At 40.9% G+C, this 15,333-nt stretch overlaps 1 protein-coding gene across 1 annotated transcript in view; it reads right to left on the reverse strand.

The window, feature by feature from the left end:
* TMPRSS7 (transmembrane protease, serine 7) overlaps window positions 1–11,037 on the reverse strand; it is a 70,504-nt gene extending 59,467 nt beyond the window's left edge. Inside the window, exons 1-4 of the mRNA XM_006864186.1 lie at window positions 10,913–11,037; window positions 6,141–6,208; window positions 3,224–3,414; window positions 836–1,064 (exon numbers count right to left, since the gene is read on the reverse strand). Coding sequence (XP_006864248.1) covers window positions 836–1,064; window positions 3,224–3,414; window positions 6,141–6,208; window positions 10,913–11,005 — 581 coding nt within the window. The 5' untranslated portion in view covers window positions 11,006–11,037. The remainder of the gene's footprint in view (window positions 1–835; window positions 1,065–3,223; window positions 3,415–6,140; window positions 6,209–10,912) is intronic.
* Between the last annotated feature and the right edge of the window lie 4,296 nt (window positions 11,038–15,333).

Here is a 15,333-nt window from a genome sequence, read left to right on the forward strand (position 1 = left end):
TTTAAAGTGTTAAAGAGCAAAGATGTCAGCTTGAGGACTAAGGTGTACTTGACCCAAGCCATGGTATTTTCAGTAACCTCATATGTATGCGAAAGCTGGTCAGTGAGTAAGGAAGACCGTTGAACTTATGCATTTGAATTATGGTGTTCAAGGAGAATATTGAAAGTACCACGGGCTGCCAAAAGAACAAATAGATCTGTGTTGGAATTAGTATGGCCAGAGTGTTCCTTGGAGGGCAGGCTGGCCAGATTTCGTCTCTCATACTTCGGACATATTGTCAGAAGGGACCAGTGGCTAGAGCTGGATATTATGTTTGGTAAGATGGAGGTCAGAGAAAAAGAAGAAGACTCCTAGTGAGATGGATTGGCAAAGCAGCAGCATCAATGGGCTCAAGAGTGGCGACAATTGTGTGGTTAGCCCAGGACCAGGCAGTGTTTCACTTTGTTGTGTACAAGGTCGCTATGAGTCGGTACTGACCAGATAGCACCTAACAACAACATCAACAACAATATGTTCTTGTTGTTAAGTGCCATCAAGTCAGTTCCAACTCATAATCATATTGTATAGCATTTAAAATGAGCGGGTGGTGAGTTTGAACCACTGAACAAGGTAATTTAAACCAACCTTGTAGTCCGTGCTTATCCTACAGTGCCACACCAGGAGTAGCTAATATAAAGGATATAAAATAGGACATGGTCAGTCTTTGACCTTATGATTGTATACCACAATGTTTATTAAAAAAAAAACAAAAACCAAAATCCAAGGGAATCCAGATATTTCCAAATAAAAACTGGAAAAAGCTTTCCAGCTCCCCGCAAGAGAGCCTGCATAATACCTGTACAGGATGGTGCTTCGGATTGGCAAGAGGGAGTCATAAATGGTCACGGAGTCTGTGATACAGTTGTCTGCTTCAATCTGGAGAGACTCAATGGAGAGACGAATCAGATAGCCTACCAGGGCCACCAGCTTAAACTGGCACATCAGCCTCCCTGAAGTTGCCGAAATCTCCAGAGGATATTGAAGAGACAGATGGTCTGCATAGAAGTCCTGAGAGCAGCCTTTGTCTATGAAAACAGAAAGATTTTTCTTTGTAAAAGAATGACTTCTCTAGAAATGTTTATTGAAAAAATATAGAGCAAAAGAAGCCATATGGGGAACATCTGCTGTCTTTGCCAGCCTAGAGTTCACTCTGCCCTTTTCTGGTAACAGCAACTGAATTTTACTTCGAGAAACTATCACTACCCTACTCTACTTGCTATGGTTTCTCTCAGAGAAAGTAAGCTCACCCCTCCTATCAGAGATAGGCACACGGTCCAGACTCAACAATTAGAGAAAAAGAAATGAACTAGGGAATGGTCATGCACCCAACTGGGGACAATGACCTCTGCCCCAGAACTTCTGCAGGAATTATCAGGGAGTATGAGAGTTATATTATTGGTTTTTGGGCTTCCCCCCACCCCACCCCCACCTGATAGTAAGTCCATCATGGAAGAGACGTGAAGTGCAGATGCAGTGTCCAGATGCTGTTATTTTAGGTTCTGGACTCATCTATACCACTTAATATGAGGGGCTTCAAAAACATTCGTGGACAAATTCCATTATATTTTCATTATGTTTTTCCACAAACGTTTTGAGTAATGCCATAGTCTACATGAGTCAATCAAGCTTATTTTGTGCTTAAACAGGTTTGAGTGTATTTTTATCTCTTGCAACTAAAAGAATGCTAACAAATACCATTGTGATTTTAAAGGAAAGCTACAGCTAAAAAGAATACTGAGTTGGGGGGAGGACTGTATGAAATAAATTACCAGATCCTATGGCTGAAGAGTAATCTGACCGAAGCCCAGCTGCATTGAAGGAAAAAAACAAACAAACAAAAAAAAAAACATAGAAAAGAGTCTATTAGTGCCAGCATCTCATTTTGTTAGAATTTTGCTTAGTGAAAATTATTTTCAGTCCTTCTTTAAAAGCAATCAAACACGAATTGAGTTTACTTCAAAATAATCCAATGTGGGCAGGAGCAGGTTGTTTGGAAGGTAGAGATCAACAACTATAAACTCTTGACGGCCAGGAGGTGACAGGTGTTGAAGGTGGGTGATGTGCACACAGTAGCTTATTTTATTGTTTTCTCTACTTTTATGGTGTTGGCTGAGGGTTCCAACTCATAGAGACCCTGTACAGGGTTTCTGAGGCTGTAAATCTTTACAAGAGCAGAACGCCTCATCTTTCTCCCGCTGAACAGCTGGTAGTTTCGAACTGCTGACCTTGCGGTTCACAGTCCAATTCATAACCACTACGCTACCAGGGCTCTACTTTTACATATGCTGGAAGTCATCTGTAAAGACAAGTTGTTGTTGTTTTGTTAATTTTAAAGAAAAAGAAACAATCAGACAAATTTGATAATTAGTTCTATATCTGAAACAGCAAATTAGATGCAGAATTTTCCACCAGAAGTTTTTCATTCATTAATTAACAAATACTTCTCAACCACATGCTATATGATTGTTCTGACTAACAAAGACCCTGCATAGGGTTTCTGAAGAGTGGCTGGTGGGTTTCAATTACTGACCTTACAGTTACCAATCCAGTGCTTACCCTACAGCACCAATTCATACATGTATACTTTAAATCAAAAGATATGTTGTTAAGTGCCATTGAGTCGGTTCTGGTTTATAGAGATCCTGTATAGGGTTTCCAAGGATTAACTGGTGAGTTTGAACCACCAACCTACGGTCCCAGTGCTTCTCCTACAGCACCAACCAGGACTCTATAATAAAGGTTAAAAAAAACTGCTTAAATTTTGCACTACATAATGTTTAAAGCAACCCTCTGACAAGGCAAATGATGTAATTTGCAGTTTGTCAGGATTTGGGGCAGCCTGTTTTGGCTGCAGTTCTACCTTGAAGAGGGAGGAAACAAGATAAACCTCAGCAAGCATCTTTTCTCTAGGGTGCTAGAACTGTGCTCTTCAGAGTCTTCTAGAGGAAAAAGACTCACAAAATTTTAGAAAAGGGAACATTTCAAGATTCAATTTGATATATGCTTTGTCCCCAATTCTACCCCAGTTCAATGACTGTAATAAATTTCTCTACAAATTTCCTTTACAAACATAGCTCCAATTCAGCTAGTCCTGTTCCACTGGTATTAGGGCTAATGACGATAATGACAAATAGTAAGACTGCTGCAGGAAGAAACGCTTAAAGGAGAACTATCCAACAATCACCATTTAATACCACGGAGTCCATGTCCACAGCCAGGCCATGCAAGCTCCCTACAGAGGTCCGGTTAATAATGCTGATCTGGATGGAGTCCTTTAAGATGGCAGCCACGCAGTCCTCACAGAAGATATGGCCTTTGGCATGTGGCATGACAAACACAAGCCAAAAGTGGATCAGGAGGCCACCCTTGTTGTTGCTGCTACAGTGAAAAGAAAGAAAGAAAGAAAGATGTTCAGGGATACCTCTTAGGAAGTAGACTTTGACAAGCAGACAGTAAGTCAACTGCCATGTCCAAGGTAGGCCAATGAGTAAGTACATCCTTCCAGTTGGCTCTACCTCCCTTCTTTAGGAGTTAGAAGCAAGAAGCATCATGTTGTGTATATTCTGGTTATTGTGTAGGGTTCATATCTAAACCTTTACTCTATAGTTGTACCTCCATTGAGAATATATTATTTCAGTTTTCATCTTGTCTAGACGGGTCTGATGAAAGGAGATGGGGATAAGATTCTTATGATTCAATAGTGAGTAATTGTTATCATGACTAATTGTGATTTGTCACAACTGTAAAGGTAGAAGTTTTGTAATAATAAGCAGGGAGTAGTTAATCTTACAGTCCAGGAACAAGAGACCCTAGGACCATCAAGGGAGAAGAGCATGAGTGGAATGTGGGACCCTATCCAGAGAAGCAATGACACCAGAGATGGAGGCAGAGATGATGACATGGAGAGAGGGATTAGCCAAGGACTCTAGACTCACGGAAAGAGAAAGGCTGTATGCTGTCGGCCAGGAGGCAGGCTTGCAGAATGTGCCCTTTGGTTGTTTAAATTATTATATATTCCTGAGTGTTTTTGTGTACATTCAAAAAAGGGAATAGAAGCAAATACTGTTGAATGATGATGCATAGAGGGGATTGTAATCATTGCAATGAAATGAAATATGATAGGATGAATGTAAAACTGATATTCTTCCATGTAAACTATCACTCAATTAAAAAAAAAAACCACACACACACAAAAAAAACTTAAAAAACAACAACAACTTTGCAGTCCAGTGCATTAACCCACAGAGTCATACTCGGACTCCATAGAGGCCAGTAAATGTTAGAAATAGGAGTCGTTGCAATGGATAATTTGCATTTGTTGACTCACACAAGCATTTTATCAGTCACTTGCATGGTGATCTCTGATTGTCTGGACCATCATAAGTATCCAAGATTCCATGAGAAAAACAAGTATTCCGTGTTCTTAATCAAAGCTCAATAAATAACCAAGCTACCAGCACCAATGCATTTTCAAGTGACAACAGTCATTGGAATGGTCAGCGTTTTAGGTCTATGAACAGCTATTCTGAACGCTACATGGGTTATCACATGATGAAACATCATTTTCCTGCACTTTTCTAGCCAACTGCACTGTATTTATTTTGAGCCCAAGAAAATATGTATTTGTGAACTTATTATTGGCTTTGATCTCTGGACTAGTTGAGATAAGCAGTTTTCACCTCAGGGACCAATCTAGGCACTAGATTATGGACGGTACCATATCACCCCAAAATCAAGGATCAAACTTGGAATCATGGAATGACTGTGAAAACCAAATGTCACAGAAGGACCTTAGCAAACATCCATTGCCATTCTGTGCAGCTTATGAGAGGGAGTTTTGAATAGTCAAAATGTATCCTCTTCTTTGAGAATAGCTTCTGGGCATTTCCCTGTTAAAAGGGGGCAGAGTGTGTCCCTATCATTGTAAACAACATTTCCCCATTTGAATTATCTTCTTGGCTTCCTCAAGAAAGTCGTTTTGTATACACACACACACAAAGAAGACACAATTTCTTTCAGCCAATATTCACTGTCAGCCAATATTCACTGTTATTACAAACATCAACAGTTATTCTTTCTGAAACCCCAGCTATCCAGACACTATGATACATCTTTAGATCCCATTTAATCTTGTGGGATAAGGTTATCCCAGAAGTTCCTGTTGAGTTGCTTTTGACTCATGATGGCCTCATGTGTGTCAGAGTAGAACTGTGTTCCATAGGATTTTCAATGGATGATTTTTTTAGAAGTAGGTAACCAAGTTTTTCTTTCCGGGTGAACTCAAACTTTCAACATTTCAGTTAGCAGCTTAATTAGTGCCAGTCATTTGTACCACTCAGTAACTACTATATGGAAAGAGTGCTATACTACGCCAAATTTGCAGGAAATTGAAACCAAATAAAACTCAAAATCACACAGCTAGGAAGTAGCAAACCCAGAATTGAAACTCAATGTTTTCCAGTCTGATTCCAGAGCCGGAAATCCTAAACACATAAACACTGTCACATTTAATGAAAGGTAGTGTTCTGTAGTAAAGAATTCGGGAAATAGGAAGTTTAGGAAAGCAAGCAAGTTACTTTACTTCAAGACTTGAAGATTCCAGTGGCTTTAATATGCCAAAGTAGATTGAGAACCTCTGAAGATGTACGGGAGGAGGGAAATGTCAGATAAGAGTATACATGGCAGAAGTTTTCCTAAACATTATTTGACCATGAGATCTTTTTCCTTCCCCTTCAGAGGATCTCTAGTGACTAGTTTTTCACTGAACATATTTTGTGAAATATTGGTCTGTGCTTTGTGTGTTCCCTTTGCAATTCCGTCTGATATAGCAGCCACAATTACAGCTATTTTGTTTAGTGGCCTTAATATGGGGTCCAAAATTCCAGCATGAGGGCAGAGTAGAGATTTGGGTAGGTAACAGTAACACCTCAGGGTGGCAGGAGGGCAGAGATTTGGGAAACGAATTGTTTTATAATCCAAGTTGTGTTATTAACCCACAACCACCCCTAAGGAATTCTTTGAGAATGGTGGAATTTCAGCCCTTCCATAACCTTGAGAGGAGTGTACAGCAGTAAAAGTAGACATACCAAAGCATAAATTACCTAACATCGGCAACCACAGATTGCTTGTAAAATTTGGAGAAGGCAGATGTAGTATAAACAAAGTTTACCTAAAAAAACAAACAAACAAGAAGAAGACTTGAGGTGTTCGCAGTACCTTGTATGTTGTTGCTCAAAACCCTGACAACTAACAAATATAAAAATAGTCTCAAACAAAAACTTCAAACCTAGACTGTATTTCTGGAATTCAAATAAATTCTTACTTTCATACAAACTGCTTTCTGTGAAGAATAGCCTGTTACCCTCATTGACATATTAATCTCTAAAAAAAAACCCTAAATAAACATAACCTGTGTGCTTCCTATGCCAGAGGTTCATTTTCTCCGCAACTCTGCACAAAGTTCTTGAAGCCCATTTTCATAGTATTTGACCCAGACTTTTAAATAAATCAACATTCATAAAACCAAACTCACCTCATCAAGTAGATTCTGATCCTATATAATGATCCTATATAGAGTTTATGAAACCAAATTTTTACAAGAGCACATAACCTCATGTTTCTCCAGAGGAGCTGCTGGTGGATTTGAACTGCCAACCTTGTGATTAACAACTCCGAGCTTATCCTATAGCGCCACCAAGCTTCTTAAAAGCATCCTTAAACAAACCAAACCTACCATTGAGTTGATTTGATTCACAGAGACCCTATATATAGTTTTCTGAGACTGTAAAGCTTTACAGAGCAGCTGGTGGGTTTGAACTATTGAATTTGCAGTGAGCAGTCCAGTGCTTATCCTACAGCACCACTAGAAGAGCGTGTATGTTGTTGTTATGTGTCACTGAGTCAGTTCTGACTCATAGCTACCCTATATAGGGCCCTCAAGGGGAAGCTGGTGGGTTTGAACCACTGACCTAGTGGATATGCAGTCCAGGGCTTATCCTACGGCACCACACCAGTACTCCAAAGTGACTTTTTATTTTCTGAAGGACACATCCCTAAATTAGCCACTAGGGGGCAGGAGGTGCCCGTAGCTAATCTCCCTCCGAACTCTTCTCCAGGGAAAACAAGTATTTTTTTGTTTTTTCCCCCCAACATTTTAGCTGAAAGTCTGCACAGCAAATTAGCTTCCCATGCAATAACTCATACACAAATTGTTCCGTGACATTGGTTGCTATCCTTGGCAATGCCTCAGCACTCTCCCCATTTCTACCCTACCTTCCATGTTTCCATCCCTCCAGGTTTCCTGGCCCACCCTGCTGTCTCATCTCTACTTTTAGGGAAATATTGCCAATTTTGTCTCCTTGATTATTCTAAGGAGCACATTCCTCATGGGCGTTATTGTTCATTTTATAAGCCATTCTTTTACTTGGTAGAAAGGTGACCGCTAGGAATGGCTTCAATTTCAGATTAAAAGTGAAGTTTTAGGGTGATCGTCTCCAGTCTCTTTCAGTCCAGTAAGTCTGACCTCTTTTTTCTTTTTCTTTTTTTTTAATTCTATGTTTTTCTCACATTCTAATAATTCTAAGCAGGAACTTCTATTGTATCACAATAGGTCCGAATGGTCAGTAGTGGTAGCTGTACATTATTAGGGTCTCAGGCAGAAGAAGTCTGTGGGCCATTAGTCCTGTGAACCCACTGATTCTTTTTTTTTTTTTTTTCTGTATATTTTAGTCCTTTTATTTTTGTCAGTTTATTTTATTGTGCAGCATAAGGTCTATTTTTATTAACATAACATTTGCATATGAAAAGACCATGCACTCAGTAGTTGTTAGATATAGTGTCTATATGCATCCTTTAGACCAAGGCAATTAGTGGTATTTTACTCTTTTATGTTGTCTATGATTTTTTTTTTCTAGTTGCTCTTATCAATAAGAAAAGGTTGTTAAAATCTCCTAATATTGTTGCAAAAATATCTATTTCTAATTCAACTTTGCTTTATATATATTTATGCTGTTTTTAGATCACACACATTGATAATGACATCTTTTTGATGAAATCTGTCTTTTTATAAATATACCTCTTTATCCCTGATAATACCTATTTCTGTTTTCAAAGCTATATTATGTGATATTAAAATGTACATTCCAAACATTTTACACTATGTCTTTGGTACAGCCTTTTCCATCCATTTATCTTAAATATATGAGGCTTTCTACTCCCGTAAAGATTTACACCCCTTGGAAACCCTGTACAGGGTCGCTATGGGTCGGAACCGACTCGATGGCACTTAACAACAACAACATTTACATTTAAAGTGTATCTCTTACAAGTGGCATATAGTATATCCATTTGATAATTTTTGCCTTTTAGTTGGGGTGTTTAGACCTTTAATATTTAACATAACTTTTGCTATCATTGTATAGCCACTGCATTATTTATTATTAGTTCTGTTTGTCCCTATTGTTACTGTTGTTCCTCTTTTCCTGTCATTTCTAATGCTCTTCATTTGCTTCTGAGGATCCAAGTTTTCTGCTGATATAATTTCCTTTTCACTTGAAGAACATCCATTAGAGTTTCTTGTAGTTCAGGTCTCTGATGATTTCATCAGTGCTGGCTGGGGGTAAAGCCACTATCTGCCACAATCTGTAGCATCCTTGCCAGGTTGGGAGGGTCTGTGGAGAAGTTATAACTACCGGGTTTGACTGTCATAGCTCAGGAAAATGGTGCAGTCATTCCTCAAAGTGCAGGATAAACCTGAGATGTTTAAGAGACCCGTGGCGCCTCGCTGCCTCCCCAGGGGCAGCCCTTCAACCGTTACCACAGTCAGAGCACCACCCCGTGGCAGGGTACGTCTAGCCAGCTGCAGCTTTCAGACCCCTGCAGCGCCGCCCTGAACCCATTGATTCTTTGAATCTTTGGTTTCCTTCACTATCCTAGCATTTAGCACATTTAAAACTCATAAAGAGCTCTAGTAGCATAGTGGTTATGAATTGGGCTGTGAACCATAAGATCAGTAGTTCAAAACTACCAGCTGCTCCGTGGGAGAAATATGAGGCTTTGTGCTCCCGTAATTTTTACACCCTCAGAAACCCCTGTACAGGGTCACTATGAGTCGGAACCGACTCCACGGCACATAACACAATTTGATCTCAAGGGAACCTGGAGTGTAGTGGATTACGAGTTGGGCTGCTAACTGCAATGGCAGCAGTTCGAATCTACCAGTTGCTCCATGGGAGAGAGATGAGACTTTCTATTCCCGTTAAGATTTACAACCTCAGAAATTCTGTCTAGGGTTCCTATGAAACAGAACTGATTCCATGGCACACAACCACCACCACAACCACCACCACCAATTTGATCTCAAGGAGAGATACTTATGTGCAGTGGAGTCAGTTCCAACTCATAGCGACCCTATATAAGGTTCTCGAGGCTGTAAATCTTTACAGGGAGCAGAAACCCTCATCTTTCTCCCGTGGAACTACTGGTAGTTTAGAACTGCTGACCTTGAGATTACCAGCCCAACTCGTAACCACTATGCTACCAGAGTTCCTTGTTGTTGTGAAGTGCCATCGAGTAAGTTCCGACCCATAGCGACCCTGTCTAGGGTTTCCAAGGAGCAGCTGGTGAGCTTGAACTGCCGACCTTACAGTTCAAACGGCTTTGCAGTCCAGCGCATTAACCCACAGAGCCACACCAGGGCTCCTTGTGGCTCCTTAATTAACATTTCTAAATCTAAACTCACTCTCTTCTCTCAAATCTTCTCTTCCTGTATTCCCCTTCCTACATAACAGCAAAACAACCCCCAAACTTTCCGGGGGGAGGGGAGGGAGGGGAAACCTTTGAAATAATATTGATTGGTTGGTTGTGTGCTTTCGTTCAGACTCACAGGGACCTGTATATGGTTTCCGAGGAATGATTTGAGGGTTTGAACCGCAAACTTGCGAGGGGTTGGTTGTGGCTGTTATTGTTAAGTGCCGCCGAGTCAGTTCCGACCCATAGCGACCCTATATTGGGTTTCCAAACAGCAACTGGTGAGCTTGAACTGACGACTTGCAATTCAAACGGCTTTGCGAGGGGTTGATAGCTACTAAAAATATATTTTTAGAGAACTTACTTGCATAGAGACGTACAATATAATGTTAACAGGAAAGATCATATTATAGAACTGAATATACGTTAATACTCCTACTTTCCACTCTTCCTTATGTTCATGTGGTCCAGACCATAAAAATTCTTCCTCTGGTGATGAAATTGAAGATTTCAATGTTCTTTTTATACTTTGTTGAATTAAAAAAATTTTTTTGCGATAAATAATAGGACTTCTGGTGTGGCAATGGACTGTGAATCACAAGGTTAGTGGTTTCAAACCCACCAGCTGCTTCTAGGAAACCCTATACAGACAGAGTCACTATGAATTGGAATCAACTTGATGTCACTTAACAACAACAACTTCTATATGAGAAAGTTTTTGGGGTTTTTTTTAAGTGAAGAGAGCATCAACTTGTTAAGGTTGAATGAATGTGTAGAGCTTACAGAATTCATCAGTGGCATGTAATTTCAGAACTAAAAGATATTTAAAGTTCTCCTGATTCATTCCTTTATTTTGCAGACAACTACAAAAAAAACCTGAATTCCAGAAAGTCATTTAGTTTTACTTTAGTCAGGAAAAGAAGTGATTTCTATTAAATAAGAAATTCTGTCTTACTGCAGTGAGCTGAATCCGCGCGTTTCCCTCTATCCTTTAGTTCTCCAAGTTCAATACACCAGTGGGTGGCACTGGAGATCCCTCCGCCCCGCTCCGCCCCCTCCGTCCCCTCCGCTCCCCCCGCCCCGGCCCCGCCCTGTAGTCTTCCACTGCCCCCACGGGTCACCTCACCACTTGCTGCACAGTCCGTGACACTGAAAGGAATTCTCTGGACTCTTTCTGTCGATGTTCCGGAAGAAACTCAATGTTGGTGATGCGGAACATCCCAACGAAGTAAAAAGCATCTTTACTTTCTGTCTTACCTGCAAGATCCGAGAGAAAGCAATTGGAACCATCCATATTCAAGCCCCTAAAATGATTTTATTTTAGGCACCTACGTATTTTACTGGTTCATAGCATCTGAGGTGCCAGCCAAAAGCCTGTTGCCATTAAGTCGATTCCAATTCACAGAGATCTTATAGAACAGAAAACTGCCTTATAGCGTTTTCAAGGCTGTAAATCTTTACAGAGGCAGACAGCCACATATTTTTCCCATGGAGTGTCAGGTAGGTTCAAACTGCCAACCTTAAGTTAGCTGCCAAATGCTTAACCGCTGAATTACAGGGGTTCCTTCTGTGAAGCATCTCTTCCATGAGCAGTAAATAACCATATCTCAGACTACGATTCTTTCTTTTTCAGTCAAATATTTAGAGCAAGATTAAAAGAAAAAAGATACTCCTCTTTGTCTATGTTCTAGAAGTGTTAAGGAGCCAAGAACAGCATATACTCTTTTACTGGATCCCAAGTCTATGAGAGGCAAGGAGGCAAGGAACATATGCAATCTAGTTCTGTGGCAAAATTTGTCCAAGGACAGGAGATGGAAGGGTTACCAGGTGACCTTCACTGAGGTCCTGTGGCTTCCATCCCCATTATGATTTGTGTGGGTGATGCCCAGGGTGCTGAGCCATCTGTGCAGTGCGTGGAGAATTAATCCTTCCAATGAGTCACTAAGTCTGACTCGGGGACTCTTCCCAGTGAGCACTAGGGAAGCCTGCCCAGAGACTTTTCAGAAAGAGGAACACAAACACTCCCCTCCACCTACACCATGAATCACCTTAAGGCACCTGAGAAACAGGAAAATCTTTGTATGGTGATAGGGGCTTTCCTTACTCCCTTTCCTTTGTGTTACCAATATTCTACTCCTCTCTAGCACCACCTCCTGCAAATGGTTAACCAAAAAATTAAAGGTTCAAACCCACCCAGAGGTAACTTGGAAGAAAGTTCCTGGTAATCGATTTCAGAAAAATCAGCCATCAAAAAGCCTATGGAAAACAGTTCTATTCTGACACACATGAGTTGAATTTAAGTTGCTGGTAAACTGTTTTTGTTGGCACCAACCCCAAGCCTCCATGGCCCTAATGCATTCCTTTCCTAAAGCTTGTACCCCACTGTGTTGTTGTTGTTAAGTGCCATTGAGTCCATTCCAACTCATGGTGACGCTATGTAGAGTTTCTGAGGAGTGGCTGGTGGGTTTGAACTGCCCCCCTTGAGGATAGCAGTCCAATGCTCATCTTACAGCACCACACCAGGACCCCAACATGCTGGTGGTGGACCCCACTTTGGATGATGGTGTGCTCCCGAGTCGGTTCTGACTCATAGCAGCCCTGTATAGTGTTTCTGAGGCTGTAAATATTTATGAACGCAGAAAGCCTCATCTTTCTCCTGTGGAGCAGCTGGTAGATTCTAATTGTTGACCTTGCAGCTAGTAACCACAACAGCACTCTTTAAAAATCGAATGAAAGCTATGACTCTCTCTAGAAGCTAGCACATTCTTCTCACATTTGTAAGTGCTCAAGAGCTAGAGCATAAATCAATTTAGCATTGAATCAGATTACATTTAGCGAACTCTAGCCCAGCCCAGCACAAAACACTATCCTGCGGTCTCCCTGGTTAGTTGCCCACTTCATTTCTCAAGGCCACCATTCCCACACAAATTTGACGTGTCAAAACTAACCTCCCCTCTTTGTTGAACAATTCTTGCTTACTTATGGCAATTTCCCTTTGTTCTTATGGATCGCTCCCTGATTTTCACACTTGCCAACAAATTTATTTCTGCACACTGAAGTTACAAAACTTTACACACAAATGTTGTTGTTGAGTACCATCTAGTTGGTTCCGACTCATAGCAATCCTGTATAGGCTTTCCAAGGAGTGGCTAGTGAGCTTGAACCACTGACGTTGCAGTTCAAACCAACCTTACAGTCCAGCACATTAACCTACAGCACCACACCAATACAGCTATCACTTGAGGGGTAGCAGAGAGCTGATGAAACATAACTTGGTTTGTTTTGGGTTGCAGTTGTATGTGGGTGTTTTGTGTTTGTGTGTGTGTTGTCTTTAATTGTTCATTGTCTTACTTGTCCCACTAGTCCATAAATTCACTGAGTACAGACTTTGCATCATGGTCACCATATCTACCCCCAACACAGAAGTGTCTAATATATTTTGAGGAACCAGCTTAAAGCCTTCTCTGAACTCCATTCCTAGGCAAGGTGATGGCAAAGTATTGCCTCAAGCAAAGAAATCACCTCATTGCCTTTCTTTAGCACTGAATTGTGAGTTCTTTGAAGATAGGAACTACGTCTTACTCATCATAGTATGCCCATCACCTTACATGTGCCAAGAAAACAATAGGTGGTCAGTTCCTTTGTAAGTGGCCTGAAAATTTCAAGACAATACCTATTAATTTTTTGCCTATAAATCTTGCCTCCAAATAGATTTTAGTATCTTTGGGAGTACACATGAGGAGTTACAGTAGCACAGTTGTTAAGCACTCAGCTGCTAACGAAGACAAGATGTTGGCAGGTCAAATCTACCAGCTACTCCACAGGAGAAAGATACAACAGTCTGCTTCTGTAAAGGTTGTTGGTGCTGCTCTTAAGTGCTGCTGAGTTGGCTCAGATTTATAGCAACCCTATATAGGGTTTCCAAGGCGCTGGTGGGTTTGAACGAACCACCAACCTTGCAGTTAGCTATCCAGTGCTTATCATACAGCTTTGAAAACCCTATGGGGCAGTTCTACTAGTGGGACAAGTAAGTCAATGGGCAATTAAAGACAAACACAAATTCGACACAATTGGCTCCACAGCAATGGGCTTGGGAGTTTGGGATTTAGAGAGTACACATATCTCGCATCAAATACATTAACCTGCACTTCCCTAAAACTGTATGGTGGAGAAGTCCTGGAGCAAGACATTATGAAGGTGAAGTAGAGAGAGTCAGTGATAAAGAGGAAGACTTCTTATGAACTGGATTGGGTTCCAACCTTGCAGCGATGGTGAAGATGGCACAATACCAGGTAGTGTTTCCTTTTGTTGTACGTAGCATTGCTACAAACCAGAACTGACTCAGTGGCACCAAACAACAACATCAACATAGGTTGGGAACACCACCGTAGGTCAACAAATGCTACTGAGTTGTATGAGCAAGTACTTTATACAAAGAGCTAATTTTGACTCCTGTCCAAAAGGTTCAATCAGAGAGGTAAAACCATAATCAAGGAGAGAGAAAAGATGCATATGCAAAGAGGAATTCAGTAACAACCTAAGTCAGAGAGCCAGAAACTTAAGGTTGCCTAGAAACAGGCAGTGGGTGGAATGAGAAGACAGAATGACTTAGCACCCCATTCATTTTTAAAGCTATAAATGCAGTACTTCTCTGAGCCAGTCAAAAGCTCCTGACAGCCTCCACAGCTCTTCTCACGTGGCCCCCATGTTCCCTTCTCATCCTTTCCTCTAAGAAGAAAAGAAATGGTGGTAAAAGAAAAATAGAGAAAAAAAAGGAAAGATTTTTCTGGGTTATTTTCTCCCTAAACCTCAGTGCCAGCTTTGGAAATGGAATATCAGCCTGGGAAAGAGGAAGTTGCTATTCGAAACACCCAGGGCAAGCCATCATTGCTCATGCTAGACTAACCCCAAAAGGACATGATTTTAACTCACTGATGTAGAGCCACAGCAGTGTCCAGGCTATGACTGCTAGGATGAATAAAAACACTGTGAAGAGGATGATTTTGTTTTGAACGTTCCAAAAGGGAGCTTTCTTCTTAGGTAGTTTCTTCTTAAATTTGGCTTTGTTGATGGGTTTTCTTGGTGGTCGTCTCCCTGGCAGCTTCCCTGGGACATTGACCACCTGAACTGAGATATTTGATATCTTTAAATAAAAACAAAACAAGTAAACAAAAAGAGATGTACTACTAATCAGAAGTAGTCTGTTGTTGTTGTTGTTACGTGCCGTGGAGTCAGTTGTGACTCATCGAGGCTGTTGATCTTTACAAGAGCAGAATGCCTCACCTTTCTCCTGCAGAACAGCTGGTAGTTTCAAACTGCTGACCTTAAGGTTTGCAGCCCAATTCGTAACCACTACGCTACCAGAGCTCCTTAGAAGTAGTCTAGAGTTTAAATATTGCTACCTAAAGGTTTACAGTTCGAATCCTCCCAGCTGTACCACAGAAGAAAATGCCTAGCAATCTGTTTCAGTTAAGATTATAAGACAGAGCCACTGCCATGCTGCAATGAGTTTCAATGACTGGTAAGACTGAGGAATTCGCACTGACC

The sequence above is a fragment of the Chrysochloris asiatica genome, unplaced genomic scaffold (assembly GCF_000296735.1).
Source record: "Chrysochloris asiatica unplaced genomic scaffold, ChrAsi1.0 scaffold00061, whole genome shotgun sequence".
NCBI lineage: Eukaryota > Metazoa > Chordata > Mammalia > Afrosoricida > Chrysochloridae > Chrysochloris > Chrysochloris asiatica.